General features: G+C 42.6%; 1 protein-coding gene across 2 annotated transcripts in view; it reads right to left on the reverse strand.

The window, feature by feature from the left end:
• LOC116515690 (synaptotagmin-like protein 2) overlaps positions 1-27,621 on the reverse strand; it is a 62,440-nt gene that overhangs the window by 10,993 nt on the left and 23,826 nt on the right. For both annotated transcript variants that reach the window (XM_032227855.1, XM_032227854.1), the window contains exons 3-10: positions 26,705-26,856; positions 19,028-19,127; positions 14,870-14,957; positions 14,160-14,244; positions 6,808-7,947; positions 2,133-2,231; positions 1,554-1,645; positions 278-379 (exon numbers count right to left, since the gene is read on the reverse strand). In XM_032227855.1, the coding sequence (XP_032083746.1) occupies positions 278-379; positions 1,554-1,645; positions 2,133-2,231; positions 6,808-7,947; positions 14,160-14,244; positions 14,870-14,957; positions 19,028-19,127; positions 26,705-26,856 (1,858 nt within the window). The remainder of the gene's footprint in view (positions 1-277; positions 380-1,553; positions 1,646-2,132; positions 2,232-6,807; positions 7,948-14,159; positions 14,245-14,869; positions 14,958-19,027; positions 19,128-26,704; positions 26,857-27,621) is intronic.

The raw sequence follows: 27,621 nt of genomic DNA on the forward strand, positions 1-27,621 counted from the left end.
AATCAGTAATTCCTAATGCAACTAACTGGTACTCCTCAACTGACAATCCCAATCGAGCCCAAAATTTTATGTTGTGAAGTGAGAAATTTGTTAAGTGAGTTTTAACATTTAAGACTATGACCTTTCACCAATGTCTCAGAGAGGATATCAGGAAGCTTTTAAATAATCAGGGTGGTGAGAAGAGGATGGAAAAGAATTCGAATAATTTTGGAGGAGTTAAGATAGGTTCTCCCCCCCCCCCCAACTGTCTTGCAGAAGCAACATTTCAAGAACCTACCGAAGAAATAGACGCCATGTCAGAGGAATGGCTGCCCAAGCTTGATGTCTTTTTGTGCCTGTTGAACTGGAAGCTGATTTCCGAAGCTGTGTCTGATTCTGTCTGCAAAGCATATCGAAAAAGACTTTAAATCTGGCACCATATGAAACTTACAACCATATAAGGGTGGATCCCCAACAGAACTGCAAGGTGATGTTAGTCTTGGGCCACATCAGCATTTCAAAAACCGAACTGTCCCATTAGCAGAACTTCCTGATTAATGAACCGGTCACTGTTTCTCCTCACAAGGATTTCGTTATCATATTATTTCAGATGTTCTGGATCATCTGAGCCCTGATGGGTGGGCAGATTAAAAGTTGGAAGGGACCTTGTAGGTCATCTTGTCCAACCCTCTGCTCAAGCAGGAGACCTTACACCATTTCTGACAAATGGCAATCCACTCTCTTCTTGAAAGCCTCCAGTGATGAAGCTCCCATAATGTCCAAAGGCAACTTCTGTTCCATGGGTTGATTGTTCTCATTGTTAGAAAGTTCCTCTTTATTTCCAGGTTGAATCTCTCCTTGGTCAGTTTCCATCCATTATTCCTTGTCTGGCCTTCAGGTGGTTTGGAAAATAGCTTGACCCACTCCTCTCTCTGGCAACCCCTCAAATATTGGAAGACTGCTATCATGTCTCCCCTGGTCCTTCTCTTCATTAGACTAGCCATGCCCAATTCCTGCAACCGTTCATCGTATGCGTTAGCCTCCAGTCCCCTAATCATCCTGGTTGCTGCTTTTAAGAAGCACCCAAAGCTCTCACCTCAATCCAGAAAATCAACATGAGGCAACTGTTTATGAAACTGACTGGGAAAAGGGAGTCTGAGCAGGGGTGAAATTCAGCAGGTTCTGACAGGTTCTGGAGAACCGGTAGCGGAAATTTTGAGTAGTTCAGAGAACTGGCAAATGCCACCTGTGGCTGGCCCCAGAGTGGGGAGGGAATGGAGATTTTGAAGTATCCTTCCCCTGCCACGCCCACCATGTCACGCCCACCATGCCACGCCCACAGAACTGGTAGTAAAACAATTTGAATTTCACCACTGAGCCTGAGGTTTAAATCCACCTTCAGCCATATCTTCAGTCTAATCCCTCAATTCACCTACCTCACAAGTTGCCGTCTGGGGATTAAAATTGAGATTCAGAAGGAAAGATACATTATTGGTGATGATGATGATGATGATGATGATGATGATAAAAACATCTACTAGAACAACAGTGAAAGTAATCAAATATCAACCTACCTCAGAGAGGAGGAAAGGCGAGGATCTGCTCAGCTCTTTGGCTCTTTCAGGCTCAAGATACTGATGGCTCAGCACCTGAGGCTTGGTGTAAGCTAGGAACAAAAATAGACATGCTTTTAATGTTCTCCTTCGCGAAGTTGCAAGGTTAATAAGACATTGCTTGCGAGAAGCCTCGCTCCAGAAATGACAAAAATATCATAATTCCCCAAAGGCCAAAATCACTGGATGGTTGGGGGAGAAATATCTTGGCTGAGAATGCTGGGAGTTGTAGTCTTTCACCCCTCCCCGGGGCAGGCACTTTTCAAGTTTGCAAAAATCCCATTCAGGCCCAGTACCAAGGCACTGCAACCAATGACACAGCCTTTTGAACAGACGGCAGCTGTTTAATTTTGTGCATTGTTTCCCACCCCCCTCAACCGTGAGAGAGTTTAGGGCACGTCTTAAAAGCATAAGGGGGCGACGAGGGACGAGCAAAGAATAAATAGCTATTTATTGCATCTTTCTCTTTAGATTTGTCTCCCTCCAGTGGTCAAGTCCACACTTTTCCCCCCTCTCCTAGATTGGGGCACTGTTACTTACTTTCAGTGGTTGTGTAAAGGTTGACCATGCTTTTTGCAAGGTTGCAGCCATTGGTGCGTCTTATTTTCTTGAAAACGGGGGCAGGAGGAACCTTTCCTTCTGGAACACATGAAAAAAGAAGTGGCACATCTTGGACGTTAGCGGGACTCTCAAAATATACATCAAAAGGACTTCTTCCTTCAGGAAGTCAGAGGCCCCTTTCCTATCTTTTCAGCCTTCTTCCTTACGTAAGAAAGTGACCACGTTCCAAGAAGAAGAGGATGGAGACTAGGAAGGAAGGAAGTAGAGAAGGAAGGGAGAAAGGAAAAGAAAGAGAAAACAAGGCGGTGTCTTGGCAGGTGCGAAGGATGGTAAACAAAGCATTCTAAACTATACCTTATAACCTTCCAAATGGGATAATAATAATATAAGAATGGCAAAGAAAAAGAATAATTATGTGAATGTATATCTATAATCTGTATATAAGAGAACAAATGATAGTAAAAATATTTAGCATAATATAGGTAAATAATATCTGCTCATAAGCAGCTAAGTTTAAATAAATAAAGAAATGTACATACGAATAAGGAGATTATGAATGAAAGATAGAAATGTATAATAGGGAAAACACTAACTGCAAAGAAACCGATTCGAAACTGCTGTATGATATACAATGGAACTTATTGTTCCTATGTTGTTTTTAATGTTGTGTGCTTGTTTTTGTTGATGTGTTTATGTGTTTAAAATAAAAAAATTATCCTGGAAAAAAAAGAAAGTGACCAGTTCCACGATCGGGTGATGGCTGAATCCTGCATTGCCAAAGCTTACGACCTGCAGGGTATTTCACGACCAGGTTGCATTACCAAAGCGCAACTCAACCAGAACCGCAACGGCAACGGCAGCATGGGCAACGCAGCTGTCCTTGGAAGAAGTGTGTCGAGCTGCTGCGTGGTCGTCTCCTTTCCTTTTCATCAAGCATTACAGACTGGACGGCTTTGCCTCGGCCGAAGCTGCTTTTGGCCGTTGGGTGCTGCAGAGTGTCCATAGGGAGGGAGCCTCTTAGGACCAGACTGTAGCGTGCCTGTAAGGGCAAGCCAGCTTTGGTATGTCCCATTCCTGGATGCTATCTCCACCCAGATGGAGAAGGGGTGTTGGCCTTACCTGATATGCCACTTCTCATATGGTGGAAATAGCATCCAGCCCTAGAATAGAATAGAATAGAGTAGAGTAGAGTAGAGTAGAGTAGAGTAGAGCAGAGCAGAGCAGAGCAGAGCAGAGCAGAGCAGAGCAGAGCAGAGCAGAATAGAATAGAGGAATGAAGGAATAGAATGGAACAGAATGGAACAGAATGGAACAGAATGGAACGGAATAGAATGGAATAGAATGGAATAGAATGGAATAGAGGAATGAAGGAATAGAATGTAATAGAATAGAATGTAATGTAATAGAATAGAATAGAATACTGTAGTTGGAAGGGACCTTGGAGATCCTAGTCCAACCCCCTGCCTAGGCAGGAAACCCTATACCATTTCAGATAAATGTTCATCCAATCTTTTCTTAAAGACTTCCAGTGTTGGAGCATTCACAACTTCTGGAGGCAAGTTGTTCCACTGATTAATTGTTCTGACTGTCAGGAAATTCCTCCTCAGTTCTAGGTTGAACCTCTCCTTGATCAGTTTCCATCTATTATTCCTTGTCTGGCTTTCGGGTGCTTTGGAGAATAGGTTAACCCCCACTTCTTTGTGGCAACCCCTTAAATATTGGAAGACTGCTATCATGGCACTCCTAGTTCTTCTTTTCACTAGACTAGACAATTTGGGCTTGGATTGCTGTTGTAAATAACATTAGGACAGTATTATTCACACAGATAAGAGTACAGGTAGTCCTAGCCTTGCAACTGTTCATTTGATGACCATTTATGGTTACAACAGCACTGTAAAAAGTAACTTGTGACTACATTTGACCACTGCAGCATCCTGGAGGGTCACGTGATCAGAATTTGGCAACAGTGTGTATTTATGACGGTTTCAGGATCCCAGGGTCATGTGATAACCTTTTGCGAGCTTCTGACAAGCAAAGTCAGCTGGGAAGCCAGATTCACTTAAAATTGCGCTACTCACTTAACAACTGCAGCGTTCCAATTAACAACCGTGGCAAGAAAGGTGATAAAATGGGGCAAAACTCATTTGACAGCTTAGCAATGGAAATTTGGGGTTCGACTCTGGTCGTATGTTGAGAATTACCTTTATGGATTTTAAAGTACACCCTGTTTCCTTGAAAATAAGACCTCCCCAGATAATAAGCCCAATCGGGCCTTTGAGCGCATGTGCTAAAATAAGCCCACCCCGAAAATATCTAAGCGCATGTGCTGCCGGTCCCCATCATTTCCTCTGGTTGCTTGCCGCATAAACAACATGAGATGAGGAGGCAAGGCCGGAGGGGGGGGGGAAAGGGAGCCGGGAACATACCCCATGTACCCCACACACCCTTACCTAACAGCCGCTCCTGAAACCTTAGCCATCATGCTCCTTCTGTCACGCTAATGGCCACCGCAAAAAGAGAGGCAGCCCCCGCAACGCACAACACAGCAGCAGCCATGAGGTGACCATGCTCACCACCTCCTGCCCCTCAAAAATAATAAGACCTCCCCCCAAATAAGGCCAAACAGTTATTTCAGGGATCAAAAGAAAATAAGACCCTAAGACCCTGTCTTATTTTGGGGAAAATATGGTAGCGAGCTGGAAGGAATTAAGTTTCTCAGTTATCACAGTCCAGATCAGTCTACGTGTCCTTACTCTAATGCACTTCAATACATAACAACAACCAAAAGCAAAACAGAAAAGTGGTTGTGTATTGATGTGTTTCCAGAGCCAAAGTCTGGTGGATATTGCTGGTGGATATCACCCGGAGAACAACAGCGATCCATGAAAATTATATATACAAACCCTAATTGCTTTATGATGGCTACTAATGCAATTTCAACCATTAACGAGACTTCAAAGCTACTCCAGGGAGTTCTGTATTCAGATACACATTTGACTGCAAACTGTAACTGAGCACAAAGTGGTTTTTGAAAGACATCTTAACTTCTGGACAGAGAGCTTGGGAGGTTGCTTTCTAAAAATTCACCACTCATTTCTCACTAACAGGAGTCTTTCTTGGTGGGGATAGTTATGGGGAAAGGTCCACTGCTGATGCATTAGAGACGTGGCGAGAGGATTGTTAAGATATTGAGACAATTCTTGGCCATCCTATAATACTTTCTACGACATTCCCACATATCCTCTCCCCCCCACCCCCCCGACATGTGATTGTCCCTTGGAAGCATTTCTAAAAACAAGGCTTTCCTTCCTCATATTTAATTAGGGCTGGCAGGGGAAAAATGAGAAGAATTTCTCTATTCTGGTGGAATGCAATCAAAGTTAATGACTTTATCCACTGTGGCTGCTAGGAAAATGATTAGGCTGCTTTGGAGAGGCAACTGGAGCAGCACGCATTTTCTTTAGTTGAATTCACCTCCAAATTTTCAGACAAAATGACGTGAGCTTTTGCCTGTTGCAACCAAATGATATAAGCATTTCCTGGATGGCTAAAGATGTGTACCGTGTTTCCCTGAAAATAAGACAGGGTCTTATTTTCTTTTGATCCCCAAAATAAGGCGCTTGGACTTATTTTCGTGGAGGTCTTACTATTTTTAAGGTGCAGGAGGCAGCGAGCATGGTCACCTTATGGCTGCTGCTGTATTGCAATATTTTTGGGGAGGTCTTATTTTCAGGGGAGGGCTTATTTTAGCACATGCGCTCAAAAGCCCAATTGGGCTTATTATCCATGGAGGTCTTATTTGCAGGGAAACAGGGTAGTAGTTATTAATAGCCTAGATATTTTGCTAATACCTACAAATATTAAATAAAAGTTTATATTAAAAACAATGTCTGTTATTTCACATTACTTATTAAAATTAACAGCGAGAGGAGGAGGAGATGAAGAAGAAGAGAAGAGAGGCAAGAGGAGGAGGAGGAAAAGGAAATGAAAGAGAAGGAGAAAAGAAAGCAGAAGAAGCAGAAGGAGGAGGACGAGGAGGAGGGAACACTGAATATTTTTAATAGTTTGTTTTTGAGCGTCTTATAAACCATCCTGAATTCTTATTTGTGTGCACGATTATGCTTGAATTTTAATTGGTGTACCAGATTGATATTCTCAAATGGAATTGGAAATTGGCAGGGAGGGGATAAACCAGGGTGAAAAATAATTTTGATTTGATTTATATTTCTTTGGAATAGAATTGAATTGAATTGAACAGAACAGAGCAGAACAGAACAGAATTCCTTATTGGCCAAGTGTGATTGAACACACAAGGAATTCAATATATTCAATATACAATGTTACCATTCTTTTCCAGTCATATAGTTAACAATTTTCCTTTCTGCCATATTAAAAGCATTGCAATTTGGTAAACATTTTTTTGTAATTTTAAGGGGTTGACTCCAAATAAAGAGGGAATGCATAAAGCCCTCTTTTTCAAATGGTTTAAACAAGGAAAAACATGTTATTGAGTAGATAAATAATTGCATAATGTATGAATCGCTCTATGTATGTGTGGGTGTGTGGATGGCTTTGTGTACTTCTATATCTTTGTGTGTGTCTATAAATCTACTAGCCAATGCAACTATTTTATTTAACGAGGAAATATCAGTACCTGAAGGGACGTAATATTCTACTTCTTGACTATCTTGATTTTCATCCTCCACTTCATTTTCTGGAAGGTCCTCCATAAAACTGCCGAATTCAGCTTCAGGCAGGATCTCCTTCATTTCTAGATGGTCCAAATCAGGACGTCTTCCTACAACATCAACCCCTGGATCCATCTCCTCTGATGGTACGGACTCGATCAAGATCTGAACCCTTCCTGCCAAGGAATCCACCTTGCGTTTGCTTTCTTCGATCATGACAAACTCATCAGCGGGAATCTCTGGCTCATAAATGATTCCCGTCTGTCCTTTGATGGGCGTGTCTATTTTGACCGAAGGTACGCAAACAGGTATTTTTGACCTCTTGGTGGAACGCTGGACTTTCCTTTCTTCTTCTGCTGAAGACTGCTTCCCATTACCTTCACTTAGATGGCTCCGACTTCCCATTGAGCCTTTGCGTCTGCCATAGGACGATCTGGGAATGCAGGAGCCTGATCCTTTCCTTGGTGGGCTGGTATAAACGGGCTCATCTTCACTGGAAGACAAGGTCATGGATCTGTTGTAGACGGTTCTGATTTTAGTGTGCATGTTGGAACTAAGCTTGTCATCACTGGTCTGGCCTTGATTGGACTGGGATAAGACAGATCGGTTGAGTCTGGATGGCCTCCCATTGACCTCTATGGGGTTGGCTTTTTCCACTGCGTCGTTAGCCAAGAGAGGCTCACCTCCTTTCTCCCAAAAGTTTTTCAAGTTCTTGAAGTGTGCATGGTCAACCCCAATTTCATCGTCCTTGGTATTGACTGATGAAATGATAATGCGATTGGCATCCAGTTTCAGTGGAGGACTGTTTTCCTCTCCGACAGGTGGAAATTTGAAACTCTTCACGACGTGTGTCTTCTCTAAACCCAAGCCAGATTTTTTAGCTCCGTCACCGTTGGTGAAGTTGGGAGAGAATAATGGTTTGCTTGATTTCCTGTTAACTGGTATTCTGCTAGGTGGGTTGACTTCTCTTTGCAGAGCTGGTTGAAATCCTCCGAGTTCCTTAACACCATCAGGGATATCTTCCACAACTTTAGGAACATAATCTCCCACTGAGTAAAAGAACTCATCAGGAAGCTTGGTGGAGCCACCTGGTGAGAGTTCAAACCCTACGGGGGGGGGGGGAGGGGGAGGCAAAAGAAAGAAAATGAACGAATCTCCAGAACTGTAGTGAAAGATCTGAGTTCACACATCCTTTAGTTCAGATATGGGACCTCCACATGCATTGGACTATTCATCACTTCTGTTCTGACCTAGGCTTCCTGAGAAAGCATAGATCACAATCTTAGTCCCAAAAACCCTATTTTATTTATACGGCTGTGAATTATGGTCATTCATAGTCCGCAGGGCTTCACAAACAGTCTGTGAAGTTTCCGACAGATGTCTGCTCAAGTTGCCACAGTCTTTCAGGGGAATGCTGATAAACAGCCACCTTATCTCCCTGGGAATGTTGCCAGGGACCTAATTGCCAAATGCAGAGCAAGGCCAAACTCAGCACAGAGTCAAACAGAATTTTTCAAAGCTTGAACCGACTAGATGAACTAATCGCTTCCTGCAAAAGCCCACATCCCGTTTGCTCCTCTTTTGTGTCTTATGGGAGGGGCCAATCATCTCCAAGCCTTGCTCCCGAGTCAACCCTGTTTTCTCAACTGTTCTTGCCTTCTGGCAGCTCTGCACAGGCACACACTGGGAACAGGCTCCTGCTGTTCTCCTGCCTCGCTGATATCAGGTTCCAGAGGCAGCACGTAATTACCAAACGACCTTGGCCCCATCGCTGCCTCTGACACACAGCCCTTGTCCAAGCTTTCCCCAGACTCCAGGACTGGCCTGTGTTTCCCCCCCAACCTCCTCACTGTCCAACTCTGCTGCTAGCTTTGCAGGCCGCCGGCAGACCACAACAAGTCCTAGATGTTCTCCAGTTATAAGTGTTCAGAAAACATGGTACCCATTGACCTAAAATGAATTATTGCTTATATCACCAAAGGATACATAGTACTAAGGATGGAACCACATTTGGTATTTTCATATACCAAATATTCATTTTGGCAAGGACTTATCACATCCAGATAACTCCGCCAGGTTGTCACAATGGAATGGATACATCTCAAAGATCTGACTGGATAACCACTGTAGTCTGCAGTTAGATAGCAAATCATAGTTTCACAGTTGAAGTGGGAGAGGAAACCATGGTTTAACAAAGCCAAAAATGCATTCTGTTCAAACAAAAGGGAAGAAAAACCTTGAAAAATACAAGATTTGTTAGTGGACTAATCTCTGATCTAGGTTATGGTTTCACTTATTGGCTAAAATCTTGCTCATTTTGAAACTTGCTGAAAAATGCAGGTCTGCTTAATCTGCAATAGAACGGAAAGAAGACAGAAGGGAACAATATAGGGTAGGTCTCAATTTCAAACCACCATCATCGTTCTTAAAATATTCAGCTGATCAGAAACAGGAAGTTTATCCTGTTCATTCTTCACTAATAGCAGTAGGCAACACATATGTTGACTGCATATTGTCTCTTAGATCCGATTTGGGTGTCAGCCTCCCATCCTTCCTCTGAGATGAAGGGAGACTAGTATAGATCTATTTCAAGCTATTTGGCTCTCAAATAGAGCCAAATAGCTTGCCATACCCTTGCTGGGATTCAAACTCAGGCTGTTTTTACATATTAGGCAGTTGTATTAACCTCTAAGCCATAAACTCTCCTCCCTTACCAGCTGAGCCAGGGGAATGAATAAGTGTTTTAGAGGTTAGAGATTAATACAACTGCCTAATATGTAAAAACAGCCCAAGTTTGAATCCGAGCAAGGGTATGGCTAACTAAATAGCTTGAAATGCATCTATACTAGTCTCCCTTCATTTATTTATCAGCATATATACATATATACATATACATACATACATACATACATACATACATACATACATATACACACACACTCACACACACTCACACACACATACACACACAGATATATATCTATATCTATCTATATTTATCTATCTATCTATCTATCTATCTATCTATCTATCTATCTATCTATCTATCTATCTATCTATCTATATTCACGCATGCACACACATACATACATACATTCCAGCTCTCTCCCCCACCCATCCGCACCACGCTTACCCTGCCCGCCACTCACTGATTGGCTGGCTCACCAATCGCCATGCCCGCCTCTAAGAATCCTATCTAAACCTTAAAGTCTTTTTTTTTTTTTTTTTTTTTTAAATATATTTTATTCAATTTTCACATTCCATTTGCAATCATTTATATACAGGGTATTTACTATAAGAAAAGAAAAAAAGGAAAAAGGGAATAAAACGAACAAGTAAAAAGGAAACACAACTCATCATTCACAACCCCACCTAACCCTTCCATCCTCCATACACCCCATCTACCCCCTCCAACTTTCCTTTCTCCCTCTAACACTCCCCTCCTACTTCCCTTTCCCCACAAACCTTCCTTCTCCCCTTACTCCCCAGACACCCTCCTTACATTCCCCTTACTCCTTCCTTACTCCTCCCTCTTCTTTCCCTCTACCTCCCTCCTTGGTGTATGCCTTTATTCGAGTGTTGTTTGATCTAATAAAAGTAAAATGAACCAAGGGGAAAAAAAAAAAAAGAAAAAAAAAAGAACCACCGTATATAAATACATTCTTGTTCTTATTAAGACTATGTTAACACCCCCCCACCCCACCCCCCACAAATCCCCATCCCTAATCCTCCCGACTTCCCAGGGCCCACACCTGGCACTACCTTCTGTCTAAAATATCTTGTATACATATGGATTAAAAAATAAAAGTAATATATCAAAAGAAAAAAAAAACAGAGAAAAAAAAAAAGGAGAAAAGAAAAGAGAAAAGAGAAAAAAAGAAAAAAAAGAAAAAAAAGAAACCACTCTTTGTGTTGATCTCAGCCCCCCATCTTTATCTATGCTTAAATAGTATAAATCATTCTATCTATATTTTATTCTCGTCTCTTACTTCTTTGCTATTTACCCCAACCTTCTGTAGATTCTCCCGTTCCTCTTCCTAAACCTCATGATCCCTTCCAATAAAATTTAAGCAACGTGGTTCATGCCATATATTCAAATATAACTTTACAGACAAGTAATCAAACTTTCCCTTCTAGTAAAATTTAAACAGCGTAAATGATCTTTCTTTACCCCCTTTTCAAACAGTAATTCAAAATAATCTAACCAAACTTCCCCTTCTTAGTAAAGTTAAGCAGCGTAGATCAGATATTACTTTACACAGGGATCAATTTCTATCTTAAGATAATTCCAACCGACTTCCTCTTCTAATAGGATTTAAATAACTTAGTTCATTCCACATGCATTTTACCCTCATCCCTCACTTGTCTGATATTTACCACTATCAAATTTATACTAGCATTTGTTTAAAATATAACTCAGAGCGATTTAAGTAGCATGGATCATTCCACATATTCAAATAATACTTTCAGCAAGAGTCAGTTAACCTTCTATTTTAAGGTAGTCCCTTCTAACAAAGTTTAAACAACATAAATCATTCCGCATTCTTTTTACACTTATCTTAAGATAATCCCAAGCGGCTTTCTGTTCTAATAAGCTTTAAACAACGTAAATTTTACCCTCATCCCTTGCTTGTCTGATGTTTACCACAAATAACGTAGTTCATTCCACATGCATTTTACCCTCATCCCTTACTTGTCTGATATTTACCACTATCAAATTTATACTAGCATTTGTTTAAAATGTAACTCAGAGCGATTTCAACCAACTTTCCCTTCAAATAAAGGTTAAATAACATGGATCATATTCAAATAATACTTTCAGCAAGAGTCAGTTAACCTTCTATTTTAAAATAGTCCCATCTAACAAAGTTTAAACAACATAAATCATTCCGCATTCTTTTTACATTTATCTTAAGATAATCCCAACCGGCTTTCTGTTCTAATAAGCTTTAAACAACGTAAATTTTACCCTCATCCCTTACTTGCCTGATGTTTACCACTATCAAATTTATGCTAACGTTAATTTAAAATCTAGCTCAAAGTAGTTTCACCCAGCTTTCCCTTCTGATAAAAATTAGTCCGCTTTTTCTACCGGAGAGAGGTCTCAAACCCCCATTCAGTCCTCAACTTTAGCAAGCATTTTGAAGTGTCTAAATTCTCGATCTCCGTTTTTTCTGCTTCTCCGAGGGAGGAGGGGCTACCCCCTCCATCTTGCAGCCACATGGCCAGCCGCTTGCCTTCTCCTTCCGCTTGTCTCTCCTCTCTTCCAAGCGCGTCAGGAAGTCCCGCCTTCAGAATCCTACAATAGAAATCTTGAGCCTCCGAAACAGAGTTAAGACAAAATCTTTGATTCTCAAATGTAACCGTGATACCGGCAGGGGCCTCCCATCTGTATCGAATCTGTTGACTCCTAAGCTCCTTAGTTAAAAAGGTGTAGTCCCTTCTTGCCTTCAGCATCTGAAAAGGAATATCTTTGAAAACAATCAGGTCCTGGCCGTCAACTCGGAAACTGTTATTATGAAACTTTTGCACAATCGCATTTCTAGATTCTTTTGTAGAGAAATGTATAATTATGTCCCTCGGGAGCTGTCGCTGTTCCGCTATCAATGAGTTCTGGCGATAGATTTTCCGAATCTGCCAATCAAAGTTAAGTCCCGGGCTTCCCAGCGCATGGCTGAAGGCTTCAGCAAAGGTCTGTTTCAAATTCTCTTGCTCCTTTTCACGGAATCCTCTGACTCTTATTGCAAATGCCTTCCTATTAAAATTTATCGTCATAAGCTGTTCTTCGTTATCTCTAATTTTTTGTTGTAAAATTTGAATATTGGTAGTCAAATTAAAATTAGCCTTCTCCAGACTTTCCAATTTGTTCTCTATTTCAGCAGAGTAATCTGACAGGGCAGACACGGCTGCAAACGTATTCGTCTTCATTTGATTAACTTTAGATTTTAGATCATCATAAAGTTCCAATACAAATTCCTTAATTTCTTGCTTAAAGGCATTAAACATTTTAAAGAGATATTCCTGTGTTAAAAATTCTCCAGTAGAGGGCGTAGGAGACAAAGGCTGTGTTTCCAGAAAAAATTCTTTAAATTCTTTAGACACATTTGTAGCAAGACGCTTCTTTGATCTGGGTGCCATAATAAATAAACAAGTAAGCAGCGCTTCGCTCCCCTCTATTTCCAAAGAAGAAGAGTTTATTTTGTTAAGGAGCGGTCTGCAGGAAGATAAACCCGGCTAAGTACATCCAGTAATCATCCACGGAGAGAAATCGCCATTTTGAGGTCTATTTAGACAAAGAAGTCTCTAAGACGAATGGTGCTGGTATTTAAGATAGTAATAAAAGCATAAATCTCACAGGGGTGGTACCCTCCCGTATCAATTCTAGCTTGAAAAAACTTTGTTTTGTCCTGGGGGGGGCTAGCCTGTCTGGGGCTGCCAAAAAAAAAAAAGGCAGCTGAGAAGAAATGGCTGGAGATAAAAGCTCCGCTTCGGCTGGATCTAATCTCTTTCCACAGCCAAAAAAAGAAAAAGGCTGTGGCTTACGAATAGACCCTAGCCTACGGAGCTATCCTCCCTGCCCCTTTCTTAGCCAAAAAGGGGTGCTATCTATGATCTTATTTAGATATACAAACCAGATCTCTGAGGAGCTCGGTGGAGCCCTCCTCGGCAACAGGCCACGCCCCCAGGAAGTCTCTAAACCTTAAAGTCTTAAAGCTGTCAAGTTTGAACATCCCTGGTTTTTTTTCCCTAAAGGGTTAAAGGTGCAAGGGTTTTGTAACTTGACAGCTTTAAGACTTGCGTGCTTCAAATGCCAGTTTCTGAGCCAACATTTTGGTTGCTAAGCAAGAGCGTTGTTAAGTGAGTTTCACCACATTTTACAAGTTGGCCACGCCCACCCAGTCACATGACTGCCAAGCCATTCCCACTCAGTCATATGGCTACCAAGCCACTCCTACCCAGTCACATGGCCAGCAAGCCATTCCCACAAAGCAGGCCACACTTACAGAAGAGGTTCTAAATTTTTTTGAAACCATACATACATACATACATACATACATACATACATACATACATACCAGAAAACTCTAAACTCAGACTTGCAAGAAACTATAACAGTGTCCTTGTTTATTTGAGCAATAATATTTGTGCCCTATTCTTCTGAGGTTTCCAACCATTAAAAATAAGCTTTAAAAGGGGCAAGGGGGGGAGGCTTGCCCTGAAATTGTCTCCCTGTGAGAATGTGTTGCATCATACTTTATGAAAAGCCTCGTTCCTTGCTTTTCAAACATGATTTGTAGGCCATGCTTGGTTTCCTTACCAACTTCTGAGTTTTCCCTTGTAGCCACAAATGGACTGACCACAACCCCACTGTCTGCTGGAGATACATCTTCTACACTGGATTTCTGAAGGAAATGAAAAAAAAAGAAGGAAAGATTAGATGGAGGACATGTCTAAAAAGACCTTCATTTGTTGAGACCAAGTTCCATGCTACTGCTGGAAGTTAGCACCCAACCCTCTCCTAGGAGAATGAAATACTCTAGGAAATATTAAAAAGGCAGAATATTATGTTTCCCTGGATGAGAAAAGGAGAAACGTGTTTTAAAGACAAAGCAGCTCCTTTCAGCTCCTGTGCGATGGGATTAAGACATGGCCCTCAGGACACGATAGGATTAGCACTCTACCCATCTCACCACATGGCACCTTGGAAGATTGCATCATCCAGCAAGGCTCAACCAAGTCTGGGATTCAGGACAGCCTACAGAGTTACCCTCGCATGGCCCTATGGGAGTCTGACAACCAATCAGAATACAAGCTCAAATTCAAAAGCCCAGAGAGGGTATAAAACTCGGGAAATCTCAGCATCTCTCCCCCTTTTTTTCTTCACCCAACATCTTCAAGGCATGTGATCCTGTCCACCATTAAAACCATCTTTCCAAACAGCCTCCATGTTTCCAGTGTCCTTTTCCTCACTTGGAAGTGAACCCAGATGGACACTTCTTCCAACACTACTTCCTTGAGTTCTACTACCTTTTCTAAAGACGAGGGCCTGGTCGACAATTTCACTCTTGGCTTTGACTTGAGTAGCCGCCCTTCTGCTGAGCCAGGTTCACACAACCTGCAGAGACAAAATGGCACTTTATCAGAAGGCTGAAAACCTGAAACAAGAGAAAGGGTGTTGCTTCTGGACTCATGTTGCTACATCTCATGGTTTCTCCCACTGTTCTTTCAGATAAGCAAGAGCTCTGTAATTTCTAAAGTGGAAAAAGGCTATTTTATATCATTGCAGCCCCACATTTTTCTCCCACATCTGCTTGCTCATACAATGATGGCTGTTAGATTTAACTTACGTCTGCTGTACAGACTTGCTTTAGTGATGTATGTATGGGGGCCGGGGTGGCTCACGTGGTAAGATACTGAGCCTGTGTTCCGCTAAGGTCGGCAGATCGGTGGTTCAATTCCTGTGAGTGAATAAACCATCTAGGGCCAGGAAAGGAGCCTCCCACGATTGCCTCCTGGCTTTCAGGCGTCCCATGGGCAAGATAACACCGCCTGAAAACATTCCTTTCACAGAGGCAGTCAGCCGCTTTGGTGATCCCTGGCTACATGGGATATATGCTTTAAAAAAAAGTGGTGTATTGACCATGAAGAAATGCACGTAGTGAGATATTTTATTTTCCTGGGCTCCAAGATCACCACAGATGGGGCTGCTAGACAAGAAATTAAAGACGCTTGCTCCTGGGGAGGAAAGCGATGGGAAATCTAGACAGCCTACTAAAAAGCAGAGATATCACCCTGCCAACAAAAGTGTGTATAGCCAAGGCTATGGTTTTCCCAGTTGCAATCGATGGCTGTGAAAGTTGGACCATAAGAAAGGCTGAGCGCCAAAGAATGGAGGCCTTTGAACTCTGGTGCTGGAGAAGACTCCTGTGAGTCCCTTGGACTGCAAGGTGATCCAACCGGTCAGTCCTAGAGGAGATCGACCCTGACTGCTCTTTAGAAGGTGAGATCCTGAAGTGGAAACTCAAGTACTTTGGCCACCTAATGAGAAGGAAGGACTCCCTGGAGAAGAGCCTGATGCTGGGAAAGATTGAGGGCAAAAGAAGAAGGGGACGACAGAGAATGAGGTGGCTGGATGGAGTCACTGAAGCAGTCGGCGTGAGCTTAAATGGACTCTAGAGGATGGTAGAGGACAGGAAGGCCTGGAGGAACATGGTCCATGGGGTCTTGATGGGGCAGACACAACTTTGCAACTAACAACAACAACAAGAAGAAGACCATGATGCATAGCTGGCGGAGGACTTAATGCTGGTTTATTAAAACAGTTCTAGTGAAGCAAAGTAAGGTTGGAATTGTAAACCCAGCTGCAAGATGCAAACATCTTAAGAAGGTTTCCTGTATAATAAGTGGGAAATCTAATTTAATATTGAAGATATTGGAGAATCCAAGTGCTCCAGACTTCAAAACCAGAGTCTGGTCCAAAAATAAATCTATATGTTTAATGTATTGAATTGCAAAATGCTCAGTTTTTCCCCCCATCTAGTTTCTTGGCAAATGAACTGCTTTGAAGCAGAAAGCTCTTCTGGTCCTAGATAAATAATCCAGCAAACTGCATTAAAGCGCTCCAGCATTTTAACTGGAAAGGGTCACGATTAACCTTTCTCTTTGCTTTTGGCTTTGCAAGCTGTCTTTTACAGTCAACAAAACCACTCCTGGAATTGACAGCTGGGGTTTAACCTGCCAGTTTAAAGAACAAATAGTGCCTGTTCTCGCAATGAGCCTTTAACAGGGCAGGTTTTACTTCTTGCCCAGTCTCTAGATTTCAAATTTAGTTGTGCAACAGGAGTTCAACGATCTCACTGGGAAAAGTCCGGAAGAGAGGCACAATTAAAAATTAAAATACAAAAGGAACCCATTTTCCACTGGTGGTTAAAATGCAAAAAAAACACCTCCTTTCTTGATAGCCTAAGACTAACAATGCCAAAACAGCCTCTCCCGCCTTCCACTTTGAAAGCAGCAAAGAAAACAAAAGCCTTTTGCTGAATCACATTTGGGGAAGGAACAAAACAAAAACAAACACGGCTTGATACGGCTTGATACATTGCCAAGCTTTAACAGGATAAACATATCTAGGCAATTCCCGCAAAAGGTTTTTAAAATAACTCTGCTTTAGTATAAATAGACAAACAACTGCATTCCTGCAGCACAATGAGCTGGGATGGGGAAGGACTGGATTTTCTGGATTTGCTCGATATGGGGAACCGAACATTAACCAGACCAAGGTTAAAGTCAATCACTGTGTAATGCGGTCTCTAAGTTTGCAACTGAGCTGCTTAGAGCCCCTGAATCGCATAAACTGAGCATGTTCCTCCTTCACTCCCCATGCTGAGTCTGCATTCCTCACTGCAAAAGCTTTGCTCGCACTACTGACAGTTCATGATGATCTTCCCTTCGTTTCCTATTCTTCTCTTGCCCTCAAACTATTTTCCTGACTTAGTCTGAAGCAGTGGTGAAGCTCATTTTTTTTCACTACCAATTCTGTGGGCGTGGCTTTGTGGGCATGGCAGGAGAAGGATGCTGCAAAATCTCCATTCCCTCACCACTCTGTGGTCAGCCAGAGGTGCTATTTACCAGTTCTCCGAACTACTCAAAATTTCTGCTACCGGTTCTCCAGAATTTGTCAGAACCTGCTGAATTTCACCCCTGGTTTGAAGGTCTCTTTGTGCCTAACACAATTCTGCAGTTTTCCCCATGCTGCCTCATATCTGAAGAATGCTCCCAAGATGGATGGATGGATGGATGGATGGATGGATGGACGGATGGATGAAGGACATCAATATAACCACCCATCTTAGCCAAGATAGTTCTTGGTGTTGGGAAATCAAAAAAGGAAGCTGTTCCCTAACGAAACATCTGCAAGAAAACAAGCAAGTTCAGAGAGCACCAAGGACCCCTCATGTCTACCCTGAGCTACAAATATTTTCCTTTATAGGATGCATGTTGCACTTGAATGACAGTGGGAAACAGAAAAAAATAAAAGCGCAGTGAAAGCAACAATGGATGAAAAATCAGTCAAGACAGCCCTAAACATTTCCCAACACCTTCAAACCAAGAAGTCTTCAACAGCAGAAAGAAAATATACTCACAGGCCAGGTTCCATTAACATCTCTGTCCCAAAGCTTGGGGAAAAAATAAGGCCTTCTAGAACACCAGCAGAGTCTGAGTTGTCCAAGTTTCGATAGGAAAGGTTGTTCCACAAGGCAGGTGCCACAACAAATACCATTATGCTGTCACACTTCTTTTGCTTCCTAAGCCCACTGACTCATCCTAACTCCAATGAGTTTTCCTTGGATTCATCAAGTTTTTCCCCTCAAATTCTACCTGAATCTCCTCTATTTTGCCTATGCTCATCCTGAAAACAAAGAGAAAAGGCAGGATATACCGTATTTTTTGGAGTGTAAGACACACCTTTTTCTCCCTTAAACGAGGGTGAAAATTTGGGGTGCATCTTATACACTGAATGTAGCCCCACACACACATCGGCCCCCATCCTTTGGCCTCTGCCCTCCTAGCAATTTACCTCCTTGCAGCAAAAGGGAAACGGGAGGTCCATGCTAAAACTGAAAGTGAAACTTACTGTTTGCTGCAAGGAGGCAAATTGCTGGGCGGCAAAGGCAGATTTTTTCTTCTTCTTCTAATCAGGGTAAACTGAAACAGGGTGTTGGCTGTTTGCTGCAAGGAGGCAAGTCAATAACTATAAATGCCTATAGAATGTTCAAATTATGAGGCTTATTTTTTAAAGACTGCTTTATTGTTGTTCTAGACAGCTTAACAAAATGAAGAAGCTTTTTAAAATAAATGATTGATCTGAAGAGACCCAGTGCTATTGTACCTTCTTTTAAATAGCAGAGAACAACATATACTTCCAGAAAGCCACATCAATTTTAACAGCATCTGTGCAAGTATAGTCTGAAATGTAACACCACAAACAGTGTATATTGTCTGTACTGTTTGCTGTTTGCTGCAACGAGGCAAATAGCTGGGAGACAGGGGCAGACTTTCCCCCACTTGTTTTCCTCCCCAAAAGTTAGGTGCGTCTTATACTTTGGAGTGTCTTATACTCCAAAAAATAAGGGTAAATGTCATCTATTAATGGGTTTGTGCTTTCTACTTGCATTTAAGAATTACCTTCCTTCTTCTGAGAAAGATGAAGACAAAACAGCTACATCTGTTGGCAACACCGCCTGTCCACTTTCGGCGTTTTGGGGGATGAGTTCATTATCTGTACCTGTTAAGAAAGACCAATCATATTTCATCTGTTTTCTAAAAATGCTAAATTTGAAGATCCCTTCCTAGAATAGGACAAGGTGCAATTATTAATGGCAATCAATCAGTCATGACAAGGTAATTCACCAGGATTGAAAAAGATTCTTGAATTGACAGTGATTGGAATAGTGGTTTTTTTCTTTATCTTGCAGGAAATGAGTCTCATTGTGCCAGAAAGCAGAAAGGGGCTGAACCAGTGGTGAAATTCAAATTTCTTTACTACCGATTCTGTGGCGTGGCTTGATGAACATGGCAGGGGAAGGATACGCAAAATCCCCATTACCTCCCCACTCCTGGGGCCAGCCAGATGTGGTATTTGCCGGTTCTCCGAACTACTCAAAATTTCCGCTACTGGTTCTCTAGAACTGGTCACAACCTGCCGAATTTCACCTTGGGCTGAACTCATGGGTGAGAGATGGGTGTGCAAATGACAACAGGGGTGCGTATCACCAGGATGCAATTACACAATGCTAGCATACCATTTCCAGTTTATTTTTGCTTTTTATTTTGCTTTTTCGTCCCAAAGCTTCAGATAATATACACTGTGGTTCCTTTTTGCCTTGCAAGGTCAATCCTATGAGATAGGCCGATGATGATGATGATGATGAGGGGATGGGGAGAATGATCAGCCTTCGGCCTCTGTTCCTACTCTGCCACCTTCAGCACTACACCATGCTGGACCTTGAGATGAGAGGGAGAGATTGGCCCAAAGTCCCCCAAGCAGCTACTGTAGTGGAGGAATACTAGAAAACTCACTCTCCTTTCATCATTCATATTCTTTTGACATCATATCATCCTCCTCCTTCTCTTTCTCCTTCTCTTCTCCTTCTCTGTCTCCTTCTCCTTCTTCCTCCTCCTCTTGCTCATCATCATGATATTATCACCATCATAACTCCATCACCATTTTATCATCATCATCATCATATTATCACCATCGCACCATCATCATATCATCATCATCTCTTCATTGTCATAATATCATCATCATCATTGCTGGAAAAATTCCCCTTCAAGTTATTTCAACAAGCCACCAGGCTTTGACCTCAGGGCTGGATTACGTTCCAGTTGAAATTGCACCCAAATGAATTAAAATCTTCCAAAACGGAACTGCCAATGTTGCAGGTCATTGGGTACCTATCAACAGCTTTGTGGGTGACGCCTCACTGAAAGTTTTCCAAGAACTGAGCAAAGTACTCTTTCAGAATGAATCACTCTGTTGGTTTATTGTCCACACTGCCTAATAGCAAATGCAAATTATATTTGCATCCATCCATCTACCTATGCATAAAGTGATGCAAAGAAGAATTTGTAGCCAGGCTAAGCTGTTAGTAGACAGGCCTTGTACCACAAAACACTAGAACAGTAAAGCATTCTTGCTTTGATGAAGCTGTTTTGGATGAAATGCTGACCTGACAAAAGGAGAAACTCTGTAAACTTCAACAATAATTCCTTAAATCAGGGGTGTCCAACTTTGGCTATTTTAAGTTCTGGACCTCAAGTCTCAGTATTCCACAGCCAACTATGCCCAAGTTGGACCCCTTTTTCTTAATCCATCATCATAATAGTTATTTTTGAATGGTTTTCCTAAAACGTAACAGCTATATGAAAGCAATCTTTGACAAAAAAGATTGAATGAAGATTAAATGGATGTTTAAATGTTTATTTTTGTAGGATGTTTATATGCATAGATGTAGGCATAGTCCCAAAGTTTCTTTTCCTTGAAATGTTTTTTGCCAATTTTGCAAGTTTTTCTGTTCTATTCTGACTCTTTTTATTTAAAAAATCCCCAGAATTCAGGTTGCAGAAATTCAACAAGAAGAAAAAAACACGGGGGTTAAAATCTAACACTCTGTGTTTGTTTGGTTGCTCTGCACTGAATGAAGAAAACTTTAAATATATTTATTAACTTCCCATACTTGGAAATTCTCCCTGGTCCCCACAAATGCTGGTTATGTTTGGCTATTTAAAGCTAGCCAGAGTTAAGACAGGGCCATAGCAACATGTGAGAACTTTAGCACATGCAGCGCAAGAGAAAATGGGCAATGGGTAGGAGGCTGACAACAAACAAACTCTTATCAAAACTCAACACCTCTTTACGGTAAGCCCTACCTGGGGATCCAGTTTGGCTTTTTCTTCCTCAAGGCCAACTGACCAACCCCAGATCAAAGCTAAACAAGGCAGAAATGTGTCAACAGGAGAGCAGGATATGAAGCCAGGAACTTCCTGTTTGCAACCCAAGTCATTTGAACTTGGCAAACAGAGGAGGTGGCTGAGTAAAGGCTCATAAAAGGAGATGGCCTGTGCTTGTTTGCCCTGGCAAAGAAAAACACAATCATTTTTATTTTATTTTATTTGCTCTGCTAGTCGAAAGGAAAATAATGCAGGCCGGGTAAATTGTGCAGTGAGCATGCAAAGAATGAAACTGCTTGGATGGGGGTAAACAAAACCTTAAGAGTTTCAAACTCTTCTGTTAGGACTGAACTGCCAAGGGAAGCTTCATTTCAATTATCACATGGGTAGGTGGACTTCAGTGGTAGGTTCTGGATTCCGTTCCAACCGCTATGCTTGGAACCCCCCCAGTGTCACCCACATGGATGCGTGCAGCGTGCATACCGGAACTGTACCCGGTGCTCCGGGCAGGCTCCGGTACATCCATACCGGGGCGTACCACTTGCAACCCACAACTGGTGGACTTACAAAGAGAGTATGGCTTAACAAGAAGCTGACGGAACATACAAAGATCCAGGTCTACAGAGCCTGCGTCCTGAGCACATTTTTGTACTGCAGTGAGTCTTGGACCCTTTACGTACGGCAGGAGAGAAAACGGAACACCTTTCATATGCGCCGTCTCCGACGTATCCTTGGCATCACCTGGCATGATAAAGTTCCAAATAACACAGTCTTGGAATGTGCTGGAATTTCTAGCATGTACACTCCATTGAAGCAGCAACGTCGTGCAGGCGCCGTATGTGCCATGCACTTGCGTGGAAGCGCCAATGGGCATGTTGTGAGAATGGCCGATGGTCGGACTCAGAAAGATCTCCTGTATGGAGAATTAGTGCAGGGAAAGCACCCCAGAGGGAGACCACAGCTGCAATATAAGGATAACTGAAAGAGGGATCTCAAGGCCTTGGGAGTGGACATAAGCATCTGGGAAACCTTCACCTCTGATCTTTCGGCTTGGAGGCTAAAGACGCAGCATGGCCTTCTAAATTCGAACAGACACTTGTTCGGCAGACCAAGGCAAAGAGGCAGTCCCAGAACCTGAAAATCTGGGGGCTGGGCAGGGAACAGAATGGATCTGCCCTCAGTATGGAAGGGACTGCGACTCCCCAATTGGCCTTTTTAGCCACATCAGATGCTGCTTTAGGACCTCTTTCCAGAGCATGATACCATCATCTTTTGAGACTGAAGGATGCCAATCTAGGTGGCAAGATAGGGTGCAATGGAAGATGGAGCAACATGGTTGGAGGGACCTGGAAGATCTTCTAGTCCGGTGATGGTTAACCTTTTCAGCACCAAGTGCTGAAACTGGAGCGCATGTTCACATGCACTCTCGCTGGAGTGCCAGAACCCGGAAGAGAGCAGCTGGTTGGTGCGCATGCATGTGGTGGCCAGGTGCTCTTTCAGGTTCCATCACACTTATGGTGCCGGCCAGCTCGTCTTCATGCAAAGACCTGCTTTCTTCCAAGTTCCGGGGAGCGCATACGCTCCGGCCAGCTGATCTTCATGTGAAGACCTGCTGGCTGACATGCATGTGTGCGCTGGAACCAAGAGAGCAGCTGACCAGCGCGCATGCATGCAACAGAATCTGGAAGAGCAGCTGGCAATGGCATGCGTGCCCACAGAGAGGGCTCTGCATGACACCTCTGGCATGCATGCCATAGGTTCGCCATCATGGTTCTAGTCCAAACCCCTATTTGAGCAGAAGACACTATACCCGTGATGGCGAGGCTATGGCACATGTGCCAGAGGTGGCACACAGAGCCCTGTCAGTGGGCAAATGTGTCATCACCAGCTGCTCTTCCAGATTCCGGCACATGCATGCACACCGGCCAGCTGCTCTCTTCCAGGTTTCGTTGTGCACATGCGCAGCAGCCAATTGCTCTCTTCTGGATTTTGGTGCTCTGATGTGAGTGCATGCCAGTTTTGGCACTCGGGGCCAAAAAGATTAGCTGTTACTGCACTATACCATCTCAGTCAGTTTTCTTGAAAACCTACAGTGATGGAGCATCTACAACCTCCAAAGGCAAACTGTTCTACTGATAGTTCTCAACATTAGGAAATTTCTCCTTAGTTCAGCTTAAAAGATGCCGATGTTGAGAAACACTGATCTCTGATCAAGATCCTCCCCATTCCTGGGCAGTCTGGAAAGACCACCCACCCATCTTAACTAGGAAGAGACCCCTGCAGGCATCTTTCCTTTGTAAATTTAAGAGAAAAGACCAAGAACAAGAGTAACTTATCTAAACCTGTTCTTGCCATTCACTTCCTAGCAATTCATAACAATCCATCTTTAACTGCAATTGTTCTCCTAAAGGAATACAGTATTTCAAAGCAAAAATTCCTGCATCTCATCTAATCATCTTAAAACATTCAAGCAATTCATTTTAAGGGTTTCTCTTTACTGGAAGTTGTCTTGTCTGAATTATATGAAAAGCTGTTCTTGAGTCTTAACAAAATCTAAAAGGTGGTTTTCAACGAAAGCCTAAGAAAACAATGACTGGGAAGGCGAAACTTTGGTGTTCATAGAAATAACATTCTGAACTCAACAGTTGTCCAACCTGTTTCTCTGGCTGGGTTCTTTCTTTGGTTAAAGGTCCACTTTTTTAAAAGGTATAATCTCTTCACCAACTTACTATCTGGTTGAAAACAGAAGCCTGATAAACATAAGAGGTTATGTGAGCTCAAACGAATTCAGTTTGATATGGCATTTTATTTTCTATTCAAATGCCAGGTCAAAATTAGGGCTTCAGTCTCAAATGCAAAAGTTGAATGTGTCAACTGAGTTCTAACCCAGATATCACCAATAAAACGGAGCCAGCCAACCAACCAACCAACCAGCAAAAAGCGATGGTTATTTGCAATATATTATTTAATACATGAAATGAACTTAGACAAAATGTATAAATTTCTCAATAAAGCTCAAATGTGCACCAGATCTACATATGGTTGTAAACTGAAGATCAGCTACCCAGGACAGAGTTAAAATTGGTCCAGCAGTTACAATAGCTCTATCTGCTGTTTTAATTTCATATTAACTGATTTTTGTTTATCTATCAAACCACTGTGTTGCCAACTTAATTTTATATTTCACTTAAAACCTTTTATCAAGTCTTTGCTTCAGGGAATTCTAGAACCAGAGAAGGCTTCATGCTATTTTCAGAGGTGAGCCAGACCTCAACCGTCCACAAATTTAAGAGGGACACCAAGATTGATATTAGTAAAATTATCAGAGTCAAGTGGCATCAAAATTGAATACACACCATCCTCGACTTACAACCACAATGGAGTCCAACATTTTTGTTGCTAGGAGAAACATTTGTTAAATGAATTTTGCCCCTAGATTTTCAGAACATATAAAGTTGGACCATAAGGAAGGCTGAGTGCCAAAGAATGGAGGCCTTTGAACTCTGGTGCTGGAGAAGACTCCCGTGAGTCCCTTGGACTGCAAGGTGATCCAACAGGTCAGTCCTAGAGGAGATCAACCCTGGCTGCTCTTTAGAAGGCCAGATCCTGAAGATGAAACTCAAATACTTTGGCCATCTAATGAGAAGAAAGACTCACTGGAGAAGAGCCTCATGCTGGGAAAGATGGAGGGCAAAAGAAGAAGGGGACAACAGAGAATGAGGTGGCTGGATGGAGTCACCGAAGCAGCTGGCATGAGGTTAAATGGACTTCAGAGGATGGTAGAGGACAGGAAGGCGTGGAGGAATGTTGTCCATGGGGTCGCGATGGGTCAGACATGACTTTGCAACTAACAACAATGGTGTTTATGGCTTAGGCCAGTGGTTCCCAAACTTGGCAACTTTAAGACTTGTGGACTTCAACTCCCAGAATTCTCCAGCCAGCAGAGCAGAACTGGCTGGAGAATTCTGGGAGTTGAAGTCCACAAGTCTTAAAGTTGCAAGTTTGGGAACCACTGGCTTAGGCTTAAGTGCTGTGTGAATTTAGCTGGTTGTTTTTTTAGTCAAGGCCAATTTATGATCAATTCAATCTGTATCTTTCAGCACTTGGTTAGGGTTGTTGGAAAGATATTCCAGACAAAGGGAGAAAAATTATGAGTGCCTTGGTGGAATAAGGTCAAAGAAACTGAAAAACAGTTTCTGTTTTTCTGGAAAGCATATAGAAAGTTTCACAAAAAGAGAAGAAATTTCTTCTTGCTAATCTTTAGACCCCTTCAATGATGGCCACTTTCCATCTTCAAATCACGTCTGCTGCCTTTCCCTAAAAACAGGCTGCTCAACATTGCATTTGGGGCAAGACTTAATCAGGTTCCTTAACCTGATCACAGCAAGCAACTCCCCTAGTAACCCAGAGCCAAATTCTTGCTGGCAAGAGATATAACCAAGGGCTTTGTAAAACTGCCCAGCTGGATTTATTCTGCCATGCTTGAATGTAAATGTTTTTTTTGGAAGGAGGGCAAACCTTCACTGGCGTTATTTCCTCTTACAAGGCGTACAATCTGTACAGTTTCAGCAGAAAGCATACACCTTAGGAAGAGAAGAAAGAAAGAAAGAAAAAAAGAAAGAAAGGAAAGAAAGAAAGGAAGGAAAAAAGGAAAGGACTTTCCCTGAGTTGTTTTCTTTTGGTACAACTGCAGGGAGTGTTGTGATTTCAAACACGGTAGGTAATGTTTTTGCACTGCATCTCAAAAACAATATGGATGTCTCCAGTCCTTTGCTCTGAGTCACGCCTAATGGAATTCCTTCTTTCATAGGCACCTCCTTGCTTTGTGCTTTTTTCCTCTGAAATTAAACTGCCCCAAGCATTGTTAAAGCTTATGAACCTATACAGCCATTAACATCTTAGATTAGTGGTTCTCAACCTTTCCCAGCCCCCAATGGACTTCCTTTAAATTCCTTTTGTGGCCACGGACCACAGCCATGGACTCCCAAGACTTAAGATTTAAATCATAAGATGTCTTCAAGCCTTTGTGGGTCTCTTGTGATGACATCATGACCCCCCTCTCCCAGGGTCCACAGATCACAAATTAAAACAAGTGTCTTAGGTTTTATAATCTCATAATAAATTTGTAATGCTGGAGAAGACTCTTGAGAGTCCCTTGGACTGCAAGGCGATCAAACCGGTCAGTCCTAGAGGAGATCAACCCTGACTGCTCTTTAGAAGGCCAGATCCTAAAGATGAAACTCAAAGACTTTGGCCACCTAATGAGAAGGAAGGACTCCCTGAAGAAGAACCTCATGCTGGGAACGGATGGAGTCACTGAAGCAATCAGCTTGAGCTTGAATGGACTCCAGAGGATGGTAGAGTGTGATTTGAATGTTAACCTAGCCATCATAAGGCTTCTGTGCTCACCGTCAGAATTGCTGTTTTTTTTCCTAATTGAAGCTCGCAGGAGATCGGAGCCTTCCAAATCTTCTCGGAAACGCTGGGCCTTCGCTTCGTGGAACCATTCGCCTGTCACAAACTTCTTCTTTTTTTCATCCTTCAGCGAACCCTGCAACCGCCTAAGCAGAAGGGGAGAGCAAAAAAAAAAAACCAGGGAAAGGAAAAGCATGTACCCCGGCTTGGCATTGAATGAACATATAGATGAACATTGGATCTCTTAAGCGTCTTTCATTGAAAATGTGCCAAAGACACAAATTGCAAAACTTTACCTTATAGAAAGAACTGTAAGCCCGAAATCATGGCTGGCTGGGGAATTCTGGGAGTTGGACTCCATCCATCTGAAAGTTGACAAATACTAATCTAGGGCCGGAGTCCCCAAACCTTTCGGATCTCAGAGACCACTAAATTCATAATTTTAAATCCCACGGACCACTAATATGATCTGCCTAATGACAGGCTGGGTGGGCGTGGCTAGCTGGTCATGTGACTGGATGGGCATGGCCAACTCCATGTCACTCACATCAAGAGCAGACTTGCCGAACCTCTACTTGCATCTCCCCTCCCAGCCACTCCTCACCTGCCCGCCTGGGCTCCTTAGGGCCCCAACAGGAAGCAGTTGTTGGAGCTAAGCAGCCACCATGAGAAAGATTTGGCAAAATAGTTTGCTCAGCTCAAATTGGATCTAGCCAAGAAGGAGGCTCAGCAGAAGCATCTCATGAGGATTGTGAGCATAGGCTTTCCAAGCAGAGAGAAGACCTGTGGGAGTGCAAGGCCAGGTACCAGCGCCTGGAGGCTCAGTGGGCTGAGATGGTCAGCCAGTTCCAGGCCATGATCCCAGTGGAACAAGGCCCTCTGACTCGGGGGAGGGCCTTCTCTGTGGCTGC

This window comes from Thamnophis elegans, chromosome 12, assembly GCF_009769535.1.
Source record: "Thamnophis elegans isolate rThaEle1 chromosome 12, rThaEle1.pri, whole genome shotgun sequence".
Lineage (NCBI taxonomy): Eukaryota > Metazoa > Chordata > Lepidosauria > Squamata > Colubridae > Thamnophis > Thamnophis elegans.